The 22,966-nt window shown below is 43.2% G+C and overlaps 1 protein-coding gene and 1 pseudogene across 3 annotated transcripts; both read right to left on the bottom strand.

The window, feature by feature from the left end:
• Nucleotides 1-329: 329 nt before the first annotated feature.
• Nucleotides 330-8,471, bottom strand: LOC120049760 (annotated as a pseudogene).
• A 5,481-nt stretch (nt 8,472-13,952) lies between these two features.
• On the bottom strand, nt 13,953-22,609 carry LOC120049759 (leukotriene B4 receptor 1-like). Of its 3 annotated transcripts, XM_038996147.1 has the most exons (5): nt 22,340-22,608; nt 20,464-20,528; nt 16,011-16,576; nt 15,302-15,572; nt 13,953-15,174 (listed from the first exon to the last, which is right to left on the bottom strand). In XM_038996147.1, the coding sequence occupies exons 3-5, from the start codon at nt 16,514-16,516 to the stop codon at nt 14,791-14,793; spliced, it is 1,161 nt and encodes a 386-aa protein (XP_038852075.1). In that variant the 5' UTR covers nt 16,517-16,576; nt 20,464-20,528; nt 22,340-22,608; the 3' UTR covers nt 13,953-14,790. The 3 variants fall into 3 exon arrangements, with proteins under 3 accessions (XP_038852075.1, XP_038852077.1, XP_038852076.1); XM_038996149.1 differs by lacking the exon at nt 20,464-20,528 and having other exon boundaries at nt 16,011-16,573; nt 22,340-22,609; XM_038996148.1 differs by lacking the exon at nt 20,464-20,528.
• Between the last annotated feature and the right edge of the window lie 357 nt (nt 22,610-22,966).

Here is a 22,966-nt window from a genome sequence, read left to right on the forward strand (position 1 = left end):
TTAACATAGGCAAGGCCCTGTTGTTACCTCATATCCCAGTGATAATGCCTTGCATTACGCATGACAAGAAAACACTTCAAGTTGCTCAACTAGCAATTGGCTCAACTTACCCCAAAACAAACATTGACTATATTAGCCCACACAACTACAAGGATGCACTTTCATGCTAGGTTTAGGACCTCATGTTGAAGCTTATCGAGACCAAAACTGATGTATAGAACAATCTGAAAATGATCTACTTTGGTTTAGATACAAGCATCATATAAACTCTAACACGATAAATTCATTTGACTTGGTGAAAATCCATTTTTTGGACCTAACTTGCTTTTCCCATGTGGTTTCTTCCTTCACGTACACCATAAAATATTGGGTCAAATTATTAATTTTGTGTATGGTTTCCGAGAAACAAGGGTGGCTCAACTTACCCCTTTGGCTCAAATTACCACACTCTCCCCTCTACCTTGCGTGTAAGTGTCTCGAACAATTCCTTCCCTTCTTCCTTGAAGAAATCGCTATACTGACTCGATTTGTCAACAGGTTAAAACATTAAGTGTATTTTATAATATTTTTATCCAGAAATTGCATGGAGGCAACCACAAACGCGAGCTATAAAGCACAAATTGTATCAAAGATCTGTGAAATACATTAAATACGGTTAACCTATGACTAGTACAGTAGGCCACAAAAAGTAACACTACTCCAACGGATCATTGGATGTCAAAGTCTTGAGTTCCGGCTTGGACTTAACCTTGACCTCGACTTCCTGCAGCTCCGTCACACTATTCCCATCCCCCTCCTTCCCCTTCCCCGACCGCCCCAGCTTGAGTGGGGCTGAAGAACCACTCCGGCTGGACTTTGTGCAGCGGGTAAAGGAGGCAGAGGTCCCTCCCTCAATGTTGGTGCCCTCGAAGAGCTTGGCCATGAAGCTGAGACCGGCCTGGCGGATGTGGGAGCTGCCAGCGAATACGTACAGTACAGGGTTCACGCTGCTGCTCAGGAAAGCGAGCGCTGTGACGTTGGGACGGGCCACCGCGGCTGCTTTAAACAGAGTGTCGTTACCACCAAGTAGACCAATCACCTGAGAGAGAGGCAGATACAAGAGAGACAGATAGGGCTTATACCTGTTATTATACCTGTATGACACACAACAAATGAACTGCTTCATAATGTGCAGTAACTTGAAATACATTGGCAAACTCTCATACCTGTAAGATGTTGACCACGTGGTAGGGCAGCCAGAAGAGAGCGAAGGTGCCGATGATGAGGAGGATGAGACGGTTTCCCCGTCCCTTGTGCTGGAACATGGCCCTGCGTAGTCCACAGATGACAGAGGTGTAGCAGACGGTGATGAAAGTGAAGGGGAGGAAGAAGCCCAGGACGGTCTCAAACAGGTACTGGAACACCTGGTGACCCACACTTTTCCAGTGGTACGACATGCAGACGGTCACAGAGCTGTTCAAGTGCAGCTTCAGGTTACTAGGTATAGATAGATAGAGAGAGAGAGAGAGAGAGAGAGAGAGAGAGAGAGAGAGAGAGAGAGAGAGAAAGAGAGAGAGAGAGACATTTTATAACATGAAGGAGACATGATGGGTCTCATGGATGTTCCCCAGGACCACAGTGTGTGACTTGAGGAATGCATAAGGACAAAAGAGAGAGAGAGAGTTTGTTTGATTGAGACAATGGGAGTGTTCGAGGTTGTCTTTATTGCAGCCATACTTCGCAGGTTATTAGAGAAGTGTTTAAGAGCTCGGGAACTACAGAAATAAACAGCCTGTAATGCAAACAAAAATCTTCAGATCAGTATTGAAGAATGATAAGCCTTTTTGTTCGTGTAAGTGTATTTTAATATTTCCTCTCTCTCATGCCTCTCGCACACACACAACCCATACACACAACCCATACACACAACCCATACACACAACCCATACAAACAGCCCCACCTGCGATAGAAGGCCATGGGCAGTGCAAAGACGAAAGCCAGCACCTAGATCCCCAGTAGAACGGCCATCAGAGTTTTCTTTGTCCTCATCCTCTGGGCCAGGAAGGGCCTTGCGACGGCCAGCCAGCGATCCAAGCTCATCAGGCTGATCAGGTAGATGGACACGTTCATGTTGACACAGCACAGGTAGTGTACCAATTTACAGGCCACCGCCCCAAACTCCCAGCCTCGCCCGCCTGCCAGGAAGCGCAGGAAAAGCGGGGAGCTTAGCAACACCAACGCGTCGGCCACGGCGAGGTTTAAGACGAGCAGGCAGGTAACTGAACGATGCCTCACACGGCACAGCACCGACCACACAACAAACAGGTTACCGGGGAAACCGAAGACGAATGCTAGGACCAGGATGGAGATGCCGATCTGGTTTGATAGGTGAGAAAGGAGAGGAGGTGAGAGGAGAGGTGGAGGGGAGCTTGGGGGGCCAGCGGAGATGGAGAGGTCTGACGCCATTTTGGGAGGGAGTTGAAGAATCTGTGGTTTGTAGATCTTCGGGATTAGCAGTCCTCACTACTGTTGAATAGAATGACCAGAGAAATAAGAATTAGAACACATGGTATGAAATATAGATCTATGAATAGAAGAGAGAGAGACACAGAATGAGAGGACAACAATGGATATTACACAATTCCCAAAGAGAGTATCAATCAAATGTATCCATAAAACACTTTTTCATCAACATACAGTTGTCACAAAGTGCTTTATGGTTACCCAGCCTAGACCACAAAGAGCAAACAGAAGCTCTGCTTTTGTGTTCTGGCATAGATCAGTAAATGCATTTGCAGAAGTTGTACAAATGGGGAAAACATTTTGTAGCCTAGGGTTTGTGAAAAATGTGGCCTTTATAAACGCATTTCATGCAATTCTACATAATTTTAAATCAAAATGACAGGCTACTTTGACACTAACAAACTAAGAATCTGAGATCAATAAAAACAAACTTGTCTTCAATACATCAATAGCCTAGACCTAGGTGTGTGGAGACACATATTGTACAATACCAGGAGGAAATTACAGTCCTAAAAAAGCTTTCCAGTTTCACTCACTCACTGGCGATGTGCTCGTGGTAAAATGTATCTCTTGTTTTACTTGGTAAACAATGTTGTTTGCTCAATAGGTCTATTTGGAAGTTGAAAACTTGGTAGCCTACAGACAGAATAGTCTTCTCTTTTCAACAGAATCCATTTGCTTTCCAACCTGTATTTTTGCCGCGATTGTATCTGAAATATCAGTAAAGGCCTGTTTCGGCTGCATGACTGACAGATTTTCCGCGCATTCCCAACTGTAAGCTGTTTTGGCTGCATGACTGACAGATTTGCCGTGCAATCCCGACTGTAGGCATGCCTGGTGATTGCCCAGCTAGCAATGAGGTATCGGCCCAATTGATTGTATCAGCCCAGGAATCAGGTGTCAGACTCTGCCCGGAATCAAAATTAATGACTGCCCAGAATCCAGATTCTGGTAAGATGAAGGCAAAGTCGGCTGAATTCCGGTAGACGGAAACGGCCCGATGTACTTGGGCCGTTTCCGTCTACCGGAATTCAGCCGACTTTGCCGTCATCTTACCAGAATCCCCCCAGAAGCAGCCCGATGCAAATTTAAATAAATGTATACAAAATTACCCGATTTAGTCATTTTAAATATTACCATTATACATTTTCTACATACAAAACATCTTGTGTAGGAGGAAACACCATACACCTGGTGACCGTGTCAGCGTGCATGCGCCTGGCCCGCCATAGGAGTCGCTACAGCGCGATGGGACAAAGACATCCCGGCCGGCCGGCCAAACCCTCCCCTAACTCGGACGACGCTGGGCCAAATGTGTGTCGCCTCATGGGTCTCCCGGGCACGGCCGGCACGGGTCTCGACCCAGCATCTGTAATGCTTATCAATTGCCCTGCACAAAGTATCAAAATACTACACAGGACTCTTAAAGAATTGTATTTAAATGTTAATTCTATTTTTTTTCTCACAGAAACAATGACAAAATATAGAAAAATAAATTATGAAATGTTAATTATATAAAGCAGCCCGTGTAATCATCTGCCAGAGAGTAGCCCCAATCATCCCGAGCCCCAAGTAATACATTTGGGCCAGATAACTCACACGGGAATCGGGCCAAGCCCCAAGTAATACATTTGGGCCAGATACCTCACACCGGAATCGGCCCGAGCTCAATCCCCGCATCCTAGCCATAAGTAATACTGCCGAAGGCGGCCCAGACTCGGGCCACGTGACGTCGGCCAATTCTGACTCTCAGCAGAGTGCCCCACCTCTCAGCCGGAAGGAGTCAACTTGAATTAGCCAAATTTTTACATTGTAAACAGTGGAAATCAGGGCTGCAACTTTTGTTTTATAAGTGGGGGGGACAAAATAATGCAAAAAATATATATACCTTTTTTTAGGGGGAAGATCAGCTTTAATATTGCAGATAGATTGTGGCTTCCATCAATGTAATTGTCCGCATCATTTCCAATCCCCCATATATTTTTGGGGTAAATATATATAGTACCAGTAACTGTCCAAACTTTTATATATTTTCCTTTATTATTTTTCTCTAACTCTACCATCCCTCCCCTACCTGGAGTAAACTAATGGACAACAACACTTAGGCTTCTACTTCCAGCCTATACATACTATATACATTTTACGGACACAGTATATTTTACGGTAGTTATCTTCTGTTTGTTTTTAGTCCCATCCTTCAGCTCCACTCAACCCTTCTCATCTATCTGTGAACACCATCCAGTTTTTCAATTTCTATTTGCCATATATTTTTTAAACTGTGCTGTGATGTTTTACAAAAGTTCTGAACCTTTCTATTCTCATAGACTCAACATATTGTAAATAAAATAAAAACGTTTTTTGCTCAGAGTATTATTATATTATTGATCAATTGACTATGACTTTTTAAATCACCCAGCAGTGCTATTTTCAGAGGGAGACATAACTTGGCAGGAGTCTGGGGGCCCTCCCATTTTTGGGGGCATCTAAAGCACATTTCCTGCATTTCTACACAATCTATGGCCCTTCTAGCCATCTCTATGTAGAACAAAAAGTAAGCAAAAATTCCCACAGTCATCAAGCTAGGTAAGTGATTGACTGAACTAGATCCATGATAATTCAATAATCAGTATTGTGTTGCACCTTTAACCAATAGCCTAACAAATGAACAACTCTTACAAATAAAGTACAAAGACAACTTTTGATTGTCTTTAAGACATCCTCTATAACAAATTTCAGCCAGACCGCCCAGCCAACCCGAGCCGCTTACACGCACAACACCACCAGTCTAGTCAATAACTCAGTTCTCTCCCCAACACAACTTCCTTCTCATCTTTTTTTTTATATCTCAAGGGAAAGGTTTGGAAAACAAAAGCAGAATGAAAACACACATACACCTACAGATTAAGACACAGAAACAGTGTACCCTCCATATAATTCATATCATAGGCCTAATAGTACTGTAGAGCTCTTTTCACTTGTACACAATAGCTGGGTCACCCCATCCTGCCCCTAAGGGTCCACCACCCTGCAGCGCCCCAACCCAACACACCCCAATCAGCTTTAGGATCTTAGTGAAACATTCATTATTGTTTTCAGAGGTGTGTTAGGCCAAGGGCCGAGTGACAACAGTAGAGCAGACCCCCAAGGCCAGGACTGAGCAGCCCAGAAGCTAGGGATTGCCTAAATCTCCTCTGACGTGGACATGTTTTCAATAGGGACTCCTTTTGTCGTACAGTATTCCATATAAGGCATCCAAACCTTATGAAAGTTGCACAGTATACCCTTAATCTTAAAACAAATCTAGTGATACTGTACATAACTTGACATTTGTTCCATACATTGTGGAAGGATAACCAACCTTCCAATTAATGGCAATGCATTTATTAGCCGCTATAAATGCTTGGCTACACAGTATCTCCAGTATTAACATTTCCAAGCAAACAAAAACAGGGAGAATCTGTAGACTTGCTGAGATTAAAGAACATACTATTTGCCAGATTTCAGCCAGCCTTCACAAGACCATAACATATGCAAATATGTCTCCTTTTATGTTTTACACCTCCAGCAGAATAATACAATTTCTGAGTGCATGACAGTCAGTTTCACTGGCATATAGTACGTTCTATGGATGGTCTTAAACTGCAGTAATTTATGTGTGAGATTATATGAACATGACCGGGCATTCTAACAGATCTGTATTCTCTCATCATTACCAGAAGCGTCTCCCAGGTCTTCCTTGCATTTTTGTATTGTGTCATCGGGAAAAGCCTCTATCAACCCTTGATACAGTTTGGAAATCAACTTTGGGTGTTTGTCAGACTGCCTTAAAATAGCATCTGGCTTGTCCAGTGTTTACTGGACAGAGAGAAGAAAGTGTTGTATCTCCTCACCTCTGTCACAGACTGGTCTCCCCTAGCTTCCTGGCTGCTGAGACCCCTGTCACCATCTGATCCTCCTAAAATGAGGCATGACAAAGAATTACCTTGGTGTACATTTATACATTATATTATCCCAAAATTTAATGAATGGTTCAATAATTGAAATGACCATTATTCCCAGATCCCAGACGGTAGCTTTAAACGTAATCTGCTGTCCTGTAGCTACTGTAGGTCTACCCATCAATTCAAGATGGAACTTTGCATCATTCACTGAATATACTGCAAAATTCCCTTGAGCTCCGTAGACTGGTCTTCCCTGGCTGTCTTACACTACTGGGACCCCTGTCACAATCTGATCCCTTTAAGACATGATGAGCATAGTGTTGTGTACTGACTACACTAGAGGGCTGCATTTCCGTGGCATGCCTGCAGGTCCCGATCTTTCATGCTGCAGGCGGGAGCGGGCGGTCAGACAACTACTTTGGTGATTAAAATATTTTTGTTGTCCCACAGATTATTTTGAAACGGTCCTCTTTCTGCTTTGTATACGTTAGCCTACCTACTGTACGAGTTAGCCTAAAAACACATTTTTTGCATTATTCATACATTCAGAATCCGGTGCTTCACCTTCAGTAGCCTACCTCTCCTAGTTGGGCATGAGAGTTCAAGTACGCCTAGTATGTGTAGTCTCGTTGAAATAGTAGGCTGCCTGCATGGGTGGAGAATCACGTGTCAGTTAACTTGAATATGAAATTAACTTAAATACGATGAGACTGTAGTTTACTACAGTGTCTGCAAATAAATATTGATAATGAAAAGAAGTGGAGGGCACTCAACCAACGTGAGTAGAAGTGCAATCAACAAATTTAATCATGATTGAAAAGGCACAACAGGCACATAGGTTAGTCTACTATGGTGAGCGAGCATTGTGCCTTTTCATTTTCAATAAGTATGGATCACCCATTAATTTGTCTCTGCCTGCAAATCGTCCTCCTAAAAAGGTAGGCATTAACCTATAGTACTATGCAAAACGTAGGAAGTGTAGCTTATTCATTCACCTCAGTCGAGAGGGGATGAAACATTAACTAACGTTAATTGTCAGTTACAATACTAGCTCAGCACTGCGAATAAACACTAGTTTAGTTTTTTCTGTTGAGTTAATAAGCAGTTACCTTGCCAGCGTAAGGCATATCAGTCAACTAAAGAGTAGCCAGTTTCTGTTCCTTTTACAACTCGGTGAAAGAGCGCAACGCGTACACTGAACTATACCCAACTCTCCTGTGCTGGTCCAGCCAGCCTTCCAGAAGCTTTGCCTTCACACAGCCTGGCAGCCCACTCTGTGGTGTCCACGTGGTCTTAAATCCAGTCGGATAAACACTCCAAACAGCCTACCCGGCCGCTCGGGGGCATCCGCATGGTCCTAAAGCACACCGTTGCCTTGTTTTATATCACATTCCAATGATAAAACTGTCACTTGTCCCCCATGAAAGTTGCACCCCTGGTGGAAATGATTTTTCATGCCATGAGAGTTAAGGATCCTGGCAAATAGGTTCCGGAATGAAACAGTCCCAAATTTAGAGGTTCCGGATCCTGTTCCGGCAAGATCTGGTTCCAAATAAGCACTGGACAAAGGCCAGAGGGACTTGTTTACAGCTAGGTCCCTGTGGCTGTATTTCCATTCAGCATTGATAGGCATGCAAAGATCATGTACTTATCTTCAACACATCATCACATACAGCCATACACGCACATGGACATAACATCGTCACAAACAAGGGAAAATAAAACACACCTCCCCTCCGAAACGTTTCATTCTGGACACTATACACAATGTTTGTATCAACAAATATAAAAAATGTATATTGGCTTTACACTTCACAACGCTGACCTTTATGAGCTGGTTCACTTGTGGAGTTATCTTCGTTTTACCATTGATCTTCTCAGAGCAAATCCACAGGAAGTGCATTTGTTGGCTATTTTGTAAATGTTTTATCTGTCCGTCTATCTGACTGCCCGTCCGTCCATTTGCCTCCACGTCTCAGTCTTCCTTCTCTCCTCACTCTTGTACTCCTTCTGCCATTATTGCATCATGTTCTTGCACGCAAGAGAGGGGAAGCACTGAGGATATGATATCGCCACAAATAAGGAAGGAAGTCTGCGCTCACCCCATTTGAGCATGTTCAAATGCGATGATATCCTTCTGTTCCAACCTGGTCATTTATGTTGACACATCCTATTGCATTAAGCATATGCAATAACGTAACGTGTCATATATACGTCATACTGTTAAATATCCATCCGTCATTGTAGTCTGTTGTCTGCCTTACTGACCTGCTTGCTCTCTTCATTTCCCTGTCACCATCCCACCGGGCACACAATGGGTGAATCAACATTTGTTCCATGTGATTTCAATTAAATTACATTGAACCAACATGAAATAGACGTTGAATTGATGTCTGTGGGATATTTCAAGTTGGTGGGAATTTAGAAGAATGTGGGGTTCCCTGTGTGGTGGGAGAGGGGGACCTGCTTTGATACTGCTATGCAATGAGATGTTTTACTTTGTTGGCATTTGGAATTTTGCTACAGTTGAAGTCAGAAGTTTACATACACTTAGGTTGGAGTCATTAAAACTCGTTTTACAACCACTCCACAAATTTCTTGTTAACAAACTATAATTTTGGCAAGTCGCTTAGGACATCTAATTTGTACATGACAAGTAATTTTTCCAACAATTGTTTTACAGACAGATTATTTCACTTAAAATTCACTGTATCACAATTCCAGTGGGCCAGAGGTTTACATACACTAAGTTGACTGTGCCTTTAAACAGCTTGGAAAATTCCAGAAAATGTCATGGCTTTAGAAGCTGATAGGTTAGTTGACATAATTTGAGTCAATTGGAGGTGTACCTGTGGATGCATTTCAAGGCCTACCTTCAAACGCAGTGCCTCTTTGCTTAACATCATGGGAAAATCAAAAGAAATCACCCAAGACCTCATAAAAAATTGTAGACCTCCACAAGTCTGGTTCATCCTTGGAAGCAACTTCCAAACGCCTGAAGGTACCACATTGATCTGTACAAACAATAGTACGCAAGTATAAACACCATGGGACCATGCAGCCATCATACCACTCAGGAAGGAGACGCGTTCTGTCTCCTAGAGATGAACATACCTTGGTGCGAAAAGTGCAAATCAATCCCAGAACAACAGCAAAGGACCTTGTGAAGACGCCCGAGGAAACAGGTACAAAAGTATTTATATCCACAGTAAAACAAGTCCTATATCGACATAACCTGAAAGGCCGCTCAGCAAGGAAGAAGCCACTGCTCCAAAACTGCCATAAAAAAAGACAGACTACGGTTTGCAACTGCACATGGGGACAAAGATCGTACTTTTTGGAAAATGTCCTCTGGTCTGATGAAACAAAAATAGAACTGTTTGGCCATAATGACTATCGTTATGTTAGGAGGAAAAAAGGGGGGCTTGCGAGCCAAAGAACACAATCCCAACCGTGAAGCACTGGGGTGGCAGCATCATGTTGTGGGGGTGCTTTGCTGCAGGAGGGACTGGTGCACTTCACAAAATAGATGGCATCATGAGGATGGAAAATGATGTGGATATATTGAAGCAACATCTCAAGACATCAGTCAGGAAGTTAAAGCTTGGTCGCAAATGGGTCTTCCAACTGGACAATGACCCCAAGCACACTTCCAAAGTTGTTGCAAAATGGCTTAAGGACAACAAAGTCAAGGTATTGGAGTGGCCATCACAAAGCCCTGACCTCAATCCCATAGAAAAGTAGTGGGCAGAACTGAAAAAGCGTGTGCGAGCAAGGAGACCTACAAACCTGACTCAGTTACACCAGCTCTGTCAGGAGGAATGGGACAAAATTCACCCAACTTATTGTGGGAAGCTTGTGGAAGGCTACCCGAAACGTTTGACCCAAGTTACACAATTTAAAGGCAATGCTACCAAATACTAATTGAGTGTATGTAAACTTCTGACCCACTGGGAATGTGATGAAAGAAATAAAAGCTGAAATAAATCATTCTGTCTACTATTATTCTGACGTTTCACATTCTTAAAATAAAGTGGTGATCCTAACTGACCTAAGACCTAAAACCGGGAAGTTTTACTAGGATTAAATGTCAGGAAAAACTGAGTTTAAATGTATTTGGCTAAGGTGTATGTAAACTTCCGACTTCAACTGTACATTTCTAAGTGAAAAATCTGAGTCTCAGCATTTCATGCAATGATGTTTCATCTTGCATGCGCACCATCTCGTGTCAGTTAGATTTTTGAATCGGAATTGACACCATAGACAGCGTGTATGGCATTGTGTGGGCGAGAGGTTTGCTCTTGTCAACATTGTGAACAGAGTGCCCCATGGTGGCGGTGCGGTGAAGTTGTGGTATGGGCAGGCATAAGCTACGGACAACAAACACAATTGCATTTTATCAAATGGCAATTTGAATGCACAGAGGTACCATGACGAGATCCTGAGGCCCACTGTCGTGCAATTCATCCGCCGCCATCACCTCATTTTTCATAATAATAATGCACGGCCCCATGACGCAAGGATCTGTACACAATTCCTGGAAGCTGAAAATATCTTAGTTCTTCCATCGCCAGTCTGTTGTCCCCATATGCTTCAAGATGGCTACCATTGTTCCTGTACCCAAGAAGGCAAAGATAACTGAACTAAATGACTACCGACCCGTAGCACCCACTTCTGTCATCATGAAGTGCTTTGAGAGGTTAGTCAGGGATCATATCACCGCCACCTTACCAGCCACCCAGACCCACTTCATTTTGCAAACCGCTCCAACAGGTCCACAGATGACGCAATCGCCATTGCACTGCACACTGCCCTATGCCATCTGTACAAAAATAATACCTATGTAAGAATGCTGTTCATTGACTACAGCTCAGCATTCAACACCATAGTACCCTCCAAGCTCATTATCAAGCTGGAGGCCCTGTGTCTCAACCCCTCCCTGTGCAACCTGGTTCTGGACTTTCTGACGGACCGCCCCCAGGTGGTGAAGGTAGGAAACAACATCTCCACTTCGCTGACCCTCAACACTGGGGCCCCACCGGGGTGTGTGCTCAGCCCTCTCCTGTACTCCCTGTTCACCCACGACTGCGTGGCCATACACGCCTCCAACTCAATCATCAAGTTTGCCGACGACACTACAGTAGTGGGCTTGATCACCAACAACGACGAGACAGCCTACAGGGAAGAGGTGAGGGCACTCAGAGTGTGGTGTCATGAAAACAACCTCTCACTCAACGTCAACAAAACAAAGGAGATGATCGTTGACTTCAGGAAACAGCAGAGGGAGCACCCCCCTATCCACATATTAGGGACAGCAGTGGAGAAGGGGGAACGTTTTAAGTTCCTGGGTGTACACATCACAGACAAGCTGAAATGGTCCACCCACACAGACAGTGTGGTGAAGAAGGCGCAACAGCGCCTCTTCAACCTCAGGAGGCTGAAGAAATTTGGCTTATCACCCAAAACCCTGACAAACTTTTACAGATGCACAATCAAGAGCATCGTGTCAGGCTGTATCACAGCCTGGTACGGCAACTGCACCGCCCTCAACCGCAAGGCTCTCCAGAGGGTGGTACACAACGCATCACCGGGGGCAAACTACCTGCCCTCCATGACACCTACAGCACCCAATATCACAGGAAGGCCAAAAAGATCATCAAGGACAACAACCACTCGAGCCACTGCCTGTTCACACAGCTATCATCCAGAAGGCGAGGTCAGTACAGGTGCATCAAAGCTGGGACCGAGAGATTGAGAAACAGCTTCTATCTCAAGGCCATCAGACTGCTAAACAGCAATCACTAACTCAGAGAGGCTGCTGCCTACATTGAGACCCAATCACTGGACACTTTAATAAATGGATCGCTAGTCACTTTAAACAATGCCACTCTAAATAATACCACTTTAATAATGTCTACATATCTTACATTACTCATATCACATGTATATACTGTATTTTATACCACCTACTGCCCCTTGCCTATGCCGCTCGGCCATCGCTCATCTATATATTTATATGTAGATATTCTCATTCACCCCTTTAGATTTGTGTGTATTAGGTAGTTGTTGGGGAATTGTTAGATTACTTGTTAGATATTACTGCACTGTTGGAACTAGAAGCACAAGTATTTCGCTACACTCGCATTAACATCTGCTAACCATGTGTATGTGACCAATAAAATTGGATTTGCATACTTCTCTAAACTTTGACCTACCAGCACCATCACCCACTATCCCCAAGGCATCTCAACTTACCCTGTCCCAATGCTCAACTTACCCCGTACCCAGTGTAAGTTGTGCCAAGAGACAACCTTTTTTTTTTTGGAAAGGCTATGTTTTCAAAAATGTTATGTTTACATGAATTCTGATTATTTCCAAGGATACAAAACATCCTGAAATATATGTAGATATCTTTGTTAGGAATAATATAGTATTTCCCTTGATGTAGTGATGCTGAATGTAAAGACTTGCTCAACTTACCCCACTCTCCCTTACTATTGACACCTAAAGTACAAAGTTATCTAATGCATTCTGTTATTGCTTGTTACAGTATGCTATGTTTGTTGAAGTTAGTCACTGTATGTGATGTTTTAGAATCTGTGTGTTGAAAGCATTTGAATAATGGTGCATCAATAGCTGGCAACTGTTCCACACAGCTTCGCCTGCTCAGATATTTTGTAATAATTAACTATGATTATAATAATGAGATCATCGTGCAAATTCGAGTTTCCAAACACAGCTCAAGTCATTGGGATAAGTTGAGCCATTGTTTACATTCAGTTTCACCCCGTCAAGGTAAATATATTATTCTTTCTAACAAAGATATCACTATATTCTTCAGGATGTTGTATATCCTTGGAAATAATCATAATCCATGTAAATATTACAGTTTTGGAAAACATAGCTTGTATAAAAAATAAAAAATAAACTGGGTATGTATGGTGTAAGTTGAGCCGCTGTCACGTTCCTGACCTGTTTTCTGTTGTTTTGTATGTGTTAGTCGGTCAGGGCGTGAGTGTGGGTGGGCATTTCTATGTTATGTGTTTCTATGTTGGTAAATGGGTGACCTGATATGGTTCTCAATTAGAGGCAGGTGGTTTTCATCTCCTCTGATTGAGAACCATATTAAGGTAGGTGGTTTCACATTGTTTGTTTGTGGGTGATTGTCGCTGTGTCTGTGTTTATTGCACCACACGGTACTGTCTCGTCTCATTCGTTCGTTCGTTCGTTCTTTCCTGTTCGTGCGTTCTTCATTTTATGTAGTTTGCATGTTCAGGTCAGTCTACGTTGTCTGTTTGTTATTTTGTATTTATCAAGTATAGTTCGGTTCAGTGTTCGTCTTGTCTAATAAATTCATGATGTCTACATACCTCGCTGCACATTGGTCTTCTGATCCCTCTCTCCTCTCCTCGTCTGAGGAGGAGGAATATGACGACTATCGTTACAGCCGCAGGAAAGTGGTAAGTAAAGCTGCCAAAAAAAATCTGTACTGAATAAAATATTACCACTACCTTTTTAAAACCAAGTCTATCTTTATTTCCCAAACACGTATCAACAGAATTACAATCACTTTTTTCTCTTTAAATAATTTAAGCATATTTTAACACAGGCTAAATGCCTAACAAACACTTCTGTACTTTTTTAAAACACGTTTAACATAGGCAAGGCCCTGTTGTTACCTCATATCCCAGTGATAATGCCTTGCATTACGCATGAGAAGAAAACACTTCAATTTGCTCAACTAGCCATTGGCTCAACTTACCCCAAAACAAACATTGACTATATTAGCCCACACAACTACAAGGATGCACTTTCATGCTAGGTTTAGGACCTCATGTTGAAGCTTATCGAGACCAAAACTGATGTATAAAACAATCTGAAAATGATCTACTTTGGTTTAGATACAAGCATCATATAAACTCTAACACGATAAATTCATTTGACTTGGTGAAAATCCATTTTTTGGACCTAACTTGCTTTTCCCATGTGGTTTCTTCCTTCACGTACACCATAAAATATTGGGTCAAATTATTAATTTTGTGTATGGTTTCCGAGAAACAAGGGTGGCTCAACTTACCCCTTTGGCTCAAATTACCACACTCTCCCCTCTACCTTGCGTGTAAGTGTCTCGAACAATTCCTTCCCTTCTTCCTTGAAGAAATCGCTATACTGACTCGATTTGTCAACAGGTTAAAACATTAAGTGTATTTTATAATATTTTTATCCAGAAATTGCATGGAGGCAACCACAAACGCGAGCTATAAAGCACAAATTGTATCAAAGATCTGTGAAATACATTAAATACGGTTAACCTATGACTAGTACAGTAGGCCACAAAAAGTAACACTACTCCAACGGATCATTGGATGTCAAAGTCTTGAGCTCCGGCTTGGACTTAACCTTGACCTCGACTTCCTGCAGCTCCGTCACACTATTCCCATCCCCCTCCTTCCCCTTCCCCGACCGCCCCAGCTTGAGTGGGGCTGAAGAACCACTCCGGCTGGACTTTGTGCTGCGGGTAAAGGAGGCAGAGGTCCCTCCCTCAATGTTGGTGCCCTCGAAGAGCTTGGCCATGAAGCTGAGACCGGCCTGGCGGATGTGGGAGCTGCCAGCGAATACGTACAGTACAGGGTTCACGCTGCTGCTCAGGAAAGCGAGCGCTGTGACGTTGGGACGGGCCACCGCGGCTGCTTTAAACAGAGTGTCGTTACCACCAAGTAGACCAATCACCTGAGAGAGAGGCAGATACAAGAGAGACAGATAGGGCTTATACCTGTTATTATACCTGTATGACACACAACAAATGAACTGCTTCATAATGTGCAGTAACTTGAAATACATTGGCAAACTCTCATACCTGTAAGATGTTGACCACGTGGTAGGGCAGCCAGAAGAGAGCGAAGGTGCCAATGATGAGGAGGATGAGACGGTTTCCCCGTCCCTTGTGCTGGAACATGGCCCTGCGTAGTCCACAGATGACAGAGGTGTAGCAGACGGTGATGAAAGTGAAGGGGAGGAAGAAGCCCAGGACGGTCTCAAACAGGTACTGGAACACCTGGTGACCCACACTTTTCCAGTGGTACGACATGCAGACGGTCACAGAGCTGTTCAAGTGCAGCTTCAGGTTACTAGGTATAGAGAGAGAGAGAGAGAGAGAGAGAGAGAGAGAGAAAGAGAGAGAGAGAGACATTTTATAACATGAAGGAGACATGATGGGTCTCATGGATGTTCCCCAGGACCACAGTGTGTGACTTGAGGAATGCATAAGGACAAAAGAGAGAGAGAGAGTTTGTTTGATTGAGACAATGGGAGTGTTCCAGGTTGTCTTTATTGCAGCCATACTTCGCAGGTTATTAGAGAAGTGTTTAAGAGCTCGGGAACTACAGAAATAAACAGCCTGTAATGCAAACAAAAATCTTCAGATCAGTATTGAAGAATGATAAGCCTTTTTGTTCGTGTAAGTGTATTTTAATATTTCCTCTCTCTCATGCCTCTCGCACACACACAACCCATACACACAACCCATACACACAACCCATACACACAACCCATACAAACAGCCCCACCTGCGATAGAAGGCCATGGGCAGTGCAAAGACGAAAGCCAGCACCCAGATCCCCAGTAGAACGGCCATCAGAGTTTTCTTTGTCCTCATCCTCTGGGCCAGGAAGGGCCTTGCGACGGCCAGCCAGCGATCCAAGCTCATCAGGCTGATCAGGTAGATGGACACGTTCATGTTGACACAGCACAGGTAGTGTACCAATTTACAGGCCACCGCCCCAAACTCCCAGCCTCGCCCGCCTGCCAGGAAGCGCAGGAAAAGCGGGGAGCTTAGCAACACCAACGCGTCGGCCACGGCGAGGTTTAAGACGAGCAGGCAGGTAACTGAACGATGCCTCACACGGCACAGCACCGACCACACAACAAACAGGTTACCGGGGAAACCGAAGACGAATGCTAGGACCAGGATGGAGATGCCGATCTGGTTTGATAGGTGAGAAAGGAGAGGAGGTGAGAGGAGAGGTGGAGGGGAGCTTGGGGGGCCAGCGGAGATGGAGAGGTCTGACGCCATTTTGGGAGGGAGTTGAAGAATCTGTGGTTTGTAGATCTTCGGGATTAGCAGTCCTCACTACTGTTGAATAGAATGACCAGAGAAATAAGAATTAGAACACATGGTATGAAATATAGATCTATGAATAGAAGAGAGAGAGACACAGAATGAGAGGACAACAATGGATATTACACAATTCCCAAAGAGAGTATCAATCAAATGTATCCATAAAACACTTTTTCATCAACATACAGTTGTCACAAAGTGCTTTATGGTTACCCAGCCTAGACCACAAAGAGCAAACAGAAGCTCTGCTTTTGTGTTCTGGCATAGATCAGTAAATGCATTTGCAGAAGTTGTACAAATGGGGAAAACATTTTGTAGCCTAGGGTTTGTGAAAAATGTGGCCTTTATAAACGCATTTCATGCAATTCTACATAATTTTAAATCAAAATGACAGGCTACTTTGACACTAACAAACTAAGAATCTGAGATCAATAAAAACAAACTTGTCTTCAATACATCAATAGCCTAGACCTAGGTGTGTGGAGACACATATTGTACAATACCAGGAGGAAATTACAGTCCTAAAAAAGCTTTCCAGTTTCACTCACTCACTGGCGATGTGCTCGTGGTAAAATGTATCTCTTGTTTTACTTGGTAAACAATGCTGTTTGCTCAATAGGTCTATTTGGAAGTTGAAAACTTGGTAGCCTACAGACAGAATAGTCTTCTCTTTTCAACAGAATCCATTTGCTTTCCAACCTGTATTTTTGCCGCGATTGTATCTGAAATATCAGTAAAGGCCTGTTTCGGCTGCATGACTGACAGATTTTCCGCGCATTCCCAACTGTAAACTGTTTTGGCTGCATGACTGACAGATTTGCCGTGCAATCCCGACTGTAGGCATGCCTGGTGATTGCCCAGCTAGCAATGAGGTATCGGCCCAATTGATTGTATCAGCCCAGGAATCAGGTGTCAGACTCTGCCCGGAATCAAAATTAATGACTGCCCAGAATCCAGATTCTGGTAAGATGACGGCAAAGTCGGCTGAATTCCGGTAGACGGAAACGGCCCGATGTACTTGGGCCGTTTCCGTCTACCGGAATTCAGCCGACTTTGCCGTCATCTTACCAGAATCCCCCCAGAAGCAGCCCGATGAAAATTTAAATAAATGTATACAAAATTACCCGATTTAGTCATTTTAAATATTACCATTATACATTTTCTACATACAAAACATCTTGTGTAGGAGGAAACACCATACACCTGGTGACCGTGTCAGCGTGCATGCGCCTGGCCCGCCATAGGAGTCGCTACAGCGCGATGGGACAAAGACATCCCGGCCGGCCGGCCAAACCCTCCCCTAACTCGGACGACGCTGGGCCAAATGTGTGTCGCCTCATGGGTCTCCCGGGCACGGCCGGCACGGGTCTCGACCCAGCATCTGTAATGCTTATCAATTGCCCTGCACAAAGTATCAAAATACTACACAGGACTCTTAAAGAATTTTATTTAAATGTTAATTCTATTTTTTTTCTCACAGAAACAATGACAAAATATAGAAAAATAAATTATGAAATGTTAATTATATAAAGCAGCCCGTGTAATCATCTGCCAGAGAGTAGCCCCAATCATCCCGAGCCCCAAGTAATACATTTGGGCCAGATAACTCACACGGGAATCGGGCCAAGCCCCAAGTAATACATTTGGGCCAGATACCTCACACCGGAATCGGCCCGAGCTCAATCCCCGCATCCTAGCCATAAGTAATACTGCCGAAGGCGGCCCAGACTCGGGCCACGTGACGTCGGCCAATTCTGACTCTCAGCAGAGTGCCCCAGCTCTCAGCCGGAAGGAGTCAACTTGAATTAGCCAAATTTTTACATTGCAAACAGTGGAAATCAGGGCTGCAACTTTTGTTTTATAAGTGGGGGGGACATAATAATGCAAAAAATATATATACCTTTTTTTAGGGGGAAGATCAGCTTTAATATTGCAGATAGATTGTGGCTTCCATCAATGTAATTGTCCGCATCATTTCCAATCCCCCATATATTTTGGGGGTAAATATATACAGTACCAGTAACTGTCCAAACTTTTATATATTTTCCTTTATTATTTTTCTCTAACTCTACCATCCCTCCCCTACCTGGAGTAAACTAATGGACAACAACACTTAGGCTTCTACTTCCAGCCTATACATACTATATACATTTTACGGACACAGTATATTTTACGGTAGTTATCTTCTGTTTGTTTTTAGTCCCATCCTTCAGCTCCACTCAACCCTTCTCATCTATCTGTGAACACCATCCAGTTTTTCAATTTCTATTTGCCATATATTTTTTAAACTGTGCTGTGATGTTTTACAAAAGTTCTGAACCTTTCTATTCTCATAGACTCAACATATTGTAAATAAAATAAAAATGTTTTTTGCTCAGAGTATTATTATATTATTGATCAATTGACTATGACTTTTTAAATCACCCAGCAGTGCTATTTTCAGAGGGGGACATAACTTGGCAGGAGTCTGGGGGCCCTCCCATTTTTGGGGGCATCTAAAGCACATTTCCTGCATTTCTACACAATCTATGGCCCTTCTAGCCATCTCTATGTAGAACAAAAAGTAAGCAAAAATTCCCACAGTCATCAAGCTAGGTAAGTGATTGACTGAACTAGATCCATGATAATTCAATAATCAGTATTGTGTTGCACCTTTAACCAATAGCCTAACAAATGAACAACTCTTACAAATAAAGTACAAAGACAACTTTTGATTGTCTTTAAGACATCCTCTATAACAAATTTCAGCCAGACCGCCCAGCCAACCCGAGCCGCTTACACGCACAACACCACCAGTCTAGTCAATAACTCAGTTCTCTCCCCAACACAACTTCCTTCTCATCTTTTTTTTTATATCTCAAGGGAAAGGTTTGGAAAACAAAAGCAGAATGAAAACACACATACACCTACACATTAAGACACAGAAACAGTGTACCCTCCATATAATTCATATCATAGGCCTAATAGTACTGTAGAGCTCTTTTCACTTGTACACAATAGCTGGGTCACCCCATCCTGCCCCTAAGGGTCCACCACCCTGCAGCGCCCCAACCCAACACACCCCAATCAGCTTTAGGATCTTAGTGAAACATTCATTATTGTTTTCAGAGGTGTGTTAGGCCAAGGGCCGAGTGACAACAGTAGAGCAGACCCCCAAGGCCAGGACTGAGCAGCCCAGCAGCTAGGGATTGCCTAAATCTCCTCTGACGTGGACATGTTTTCAATAGGGACTCCTTTTGTCGTACAGTATTCCATATAAGGCATCCAAACCTTATGAAAGTTGCACAGTATACCCTTAATCTTAAAACAAATCTAGTGATACTGTACATAACTTGACATTTGTTCCATACATTGTGGAAGGATAACCAACCTTCCAATTAATGGCAATGCATTTATTAGCCGCTATAAATGCTTGGCTACACAGTATCTCCAGTATTAACATTTCCAAGCAAACAAAAACAGGGAGAATCTGTAGACTTGCTGAGATTAAAGAACATACTATTTGCCAGATTTCAGCCAGCCTTCACAACACCATAACATATGCAAATATGTCTCCTTTTATGTTTTACACCTCCAGCAGAATAATACAATTTCTGAGTGCATGACAGTCAGTTTCACTGGCATATAGTACGTTCTATGGATGGTCTTAAACTGCAGTAATTTATGTGTGAGATTATATGAACATGACCGGGCATTCTAACAGATCTGTATTCTCTCATCATTACCAGAAGCGTCTCCCAGGTCTTCCTTGCATTTTTGTGTTGTGTCATCGGGAAAAGCCTCTATCAACCCTTGATACAGTTTGGAAATCAACTTTGGGTGTTTGTCAGACTGCCTTAAAATAGCATCTGGCTTGTCCAGTGTTTACTGGACAGAGAGAAGAAAGTGTTGTATCTCCTCACCTCTGTCACAGACTGGTCTCCCCTAGCTTCCTGGCTGCTGAGACCCCTGTCACCATCTGATCCTCCTAAAATGAGGCATGACAAAGAATTACCTTGGTGTACATTTATACATTATATTATCCCAAAATTTAATGAATGGTTCAATAATTGAAATGACCATTATTCCCAGATCCCAGACGGTAGCTTTAAACGTAATCTGCTGTCCTGTAGCTACTGTAGGTCTACCCATCAATTCAAGATGGAACTTTGCATCATTCACTGAATATACTGCAAAATTCCCTTGAGCTCCGTAGACTGGTCTTCCCTGGCTGTCTTACACTACTGGGACCCCTGTCACAATCTGATCCCTTTAAGACATGATGAGCATAGTGTTGTGTACTGACTACACTAGAGGGCTGCATTTCCGTGGCATGCCTGCAGGTCCCGATCTTTCATGCTGCAGGCGGGAGCGGGCGGTCAGACAACTACTTTGGTGATTAAAATATTTTTGTTGTCCCACAGATTATTTTGAAACGGTCCTCTTTCTGCTTTGTATACGTTAGCCTACCTACTGTACGAGTTAGCCTAAAAACACATTTTTTGCATTATTCATACATTCAGAATCCGGTGCTTCACCTTCAGTAGCCTACCTCTCCTAGTTGGGCATGAGAGTTCAAGTACGCCTAGTATGTGTAGTCTCGTTGAAATAGTAGGCTGCCTGCATGGGTGGAGAATCACGTGTCAGTTAACTTGAATATGAAATTAACTTAAATACGATGAGACTGTAGTTTACTACAGTGTCTGCAAATAAATATTGATAATGAAAAGAAGTGGAGGGCACTCAACCAACGTGAGTAGAAGTGCAATCAACAAATTTAATCATGATTGAAAAGGCACAACAGGCACATAGGTTAGTCTACTATGGTGAGCGAGCATTGTGCCTTTTCATTTTCAATAAGTATGGATCACCCATTAATTTGTCTCTGCCTGCAAATCGTCCTCCTAAAAAGGTAGGCATTAACCTATAGTACTATGCAAAACGTAGGAAGTGTAGCTTATTCATTCACCTCAGTCGAGAGGGGATGAAACATTAACTAACGTTAATTGTCAGTTACAATACTAGCTCAGCACTGCGAATAAACACTAGTTTAGTTTTTTCTGTTGAGTTAATAAGCAGTTACCTTGCCAGCGTAAGGCATATCAGTCAACTAAAGAGTAGCCAGTTTCTGTTCCTTTTACAACTTGGTGAAAGAGCGCAACGCGTACACTGAACTATACCCAACTCTCCTGTGCTGGTCCAGCCAGCCTTCCAGAAGCTTTGCCTTCACACAGCCTGGCAGCCCACTCTGTGGTGTCCACGTGGTCTTAAATCCAGTCGGATAAACACTCCAAACAGCCTACCCGGCCGCTCGGGGGCATCCGCATGGTCCTAAAGCACACCGTTGCCTTGTTTTATATCACATTCCAATGATAAAACTGTCACTTGTCCCCCATGAAAGTTGCACCCCTGGTGGAAATGATTTTTCATGCCATGAGAGTTAAGGATCCTGGCAAATAGGTTCCGGAATGAAACAGTCCCAAATTTAGAGGTTCCGGATCCTGTTCCGGCAAGATCTGGTTCCAAATAAGCACTGGACAAAGGCCAGAGGGACTTGTTTACAGCTAGGTCCCTGTGGCTGTATTTCCATTCAGCATTGATAGGCATGCAAAGATCATGTACTTATCTTCAACACATCATCACATACAGCCATACACGCACATGGACATAACATCGTCACAAACAAGGGAAAATAAAACACACCTCCCCTCCGAAACGTTTCATTCTGGACACTATACACAATGTTTGTATCAACAAATATAAAAAATGTATATTGGCTTTACACTTCACAACGCTGACCTTTATGAGCTGGTTCACTTGTGGAGTTATCTTCGTTTTACCATTGATCTTCTCAGAGCAAATCCACAGGAAGTGCATTTGTTGGCTATTTTGTAAATGTTTTATCTGTCCGTCTATCTGACTGCCCGTCCGTCCATTTGCCTCCACGTCTCAGTCTTCCTTCTCTCCTCACTCTTGTACTCCTTCTGCCATTATTGCATCATGTTCTTGCACGCAAGAGAGGGGAAGCACTGGGGATATGATATCGCCACAAATAAGGAAGGAAGTCTGCGCTCACCCCATTTGAGCATGTTCAAATGCGATGATATCCTTCTGTTCCAACCTGGTCATTTATGTTGACACATCCTATTGCATTAAGCATATGCAATAACGTAACGTGTCATATATACGTCATACTGTTAAATATCCATCCGTCATTGTAGTCTGTTGTCTGCCTTACTGACCTGCTTGCTCTCTTCATTTCCCTGTCACCATCCCACCGGGCACACAATGGGTGAATCAACATTTGTTCCATGTGATTTCAATTAAATTACATTGAACCAACATGAAATAGACGTTGAATTGATGTCTGTGGGATATTTCAAGTTGGTGGGAATTTAGAAGAATGTGGGGTTCCCTGTGTGGTGG

The sequence above is a fragment of the Salvelinus namaycush genome, chromosome 6 (assembly GCF_016432855.1).
Source record: "Salvelinus namaycush isolate Seneca chromosome 6, SaNama_1.0, whole genome shotgun sequence".
Taxonomy (NCBI): Eukaryota; Metazoa; Chordata; class Actinopteri; order Salmoniformes; family Salmonidae; genus Salvelinus; species Salvelinus namaycush.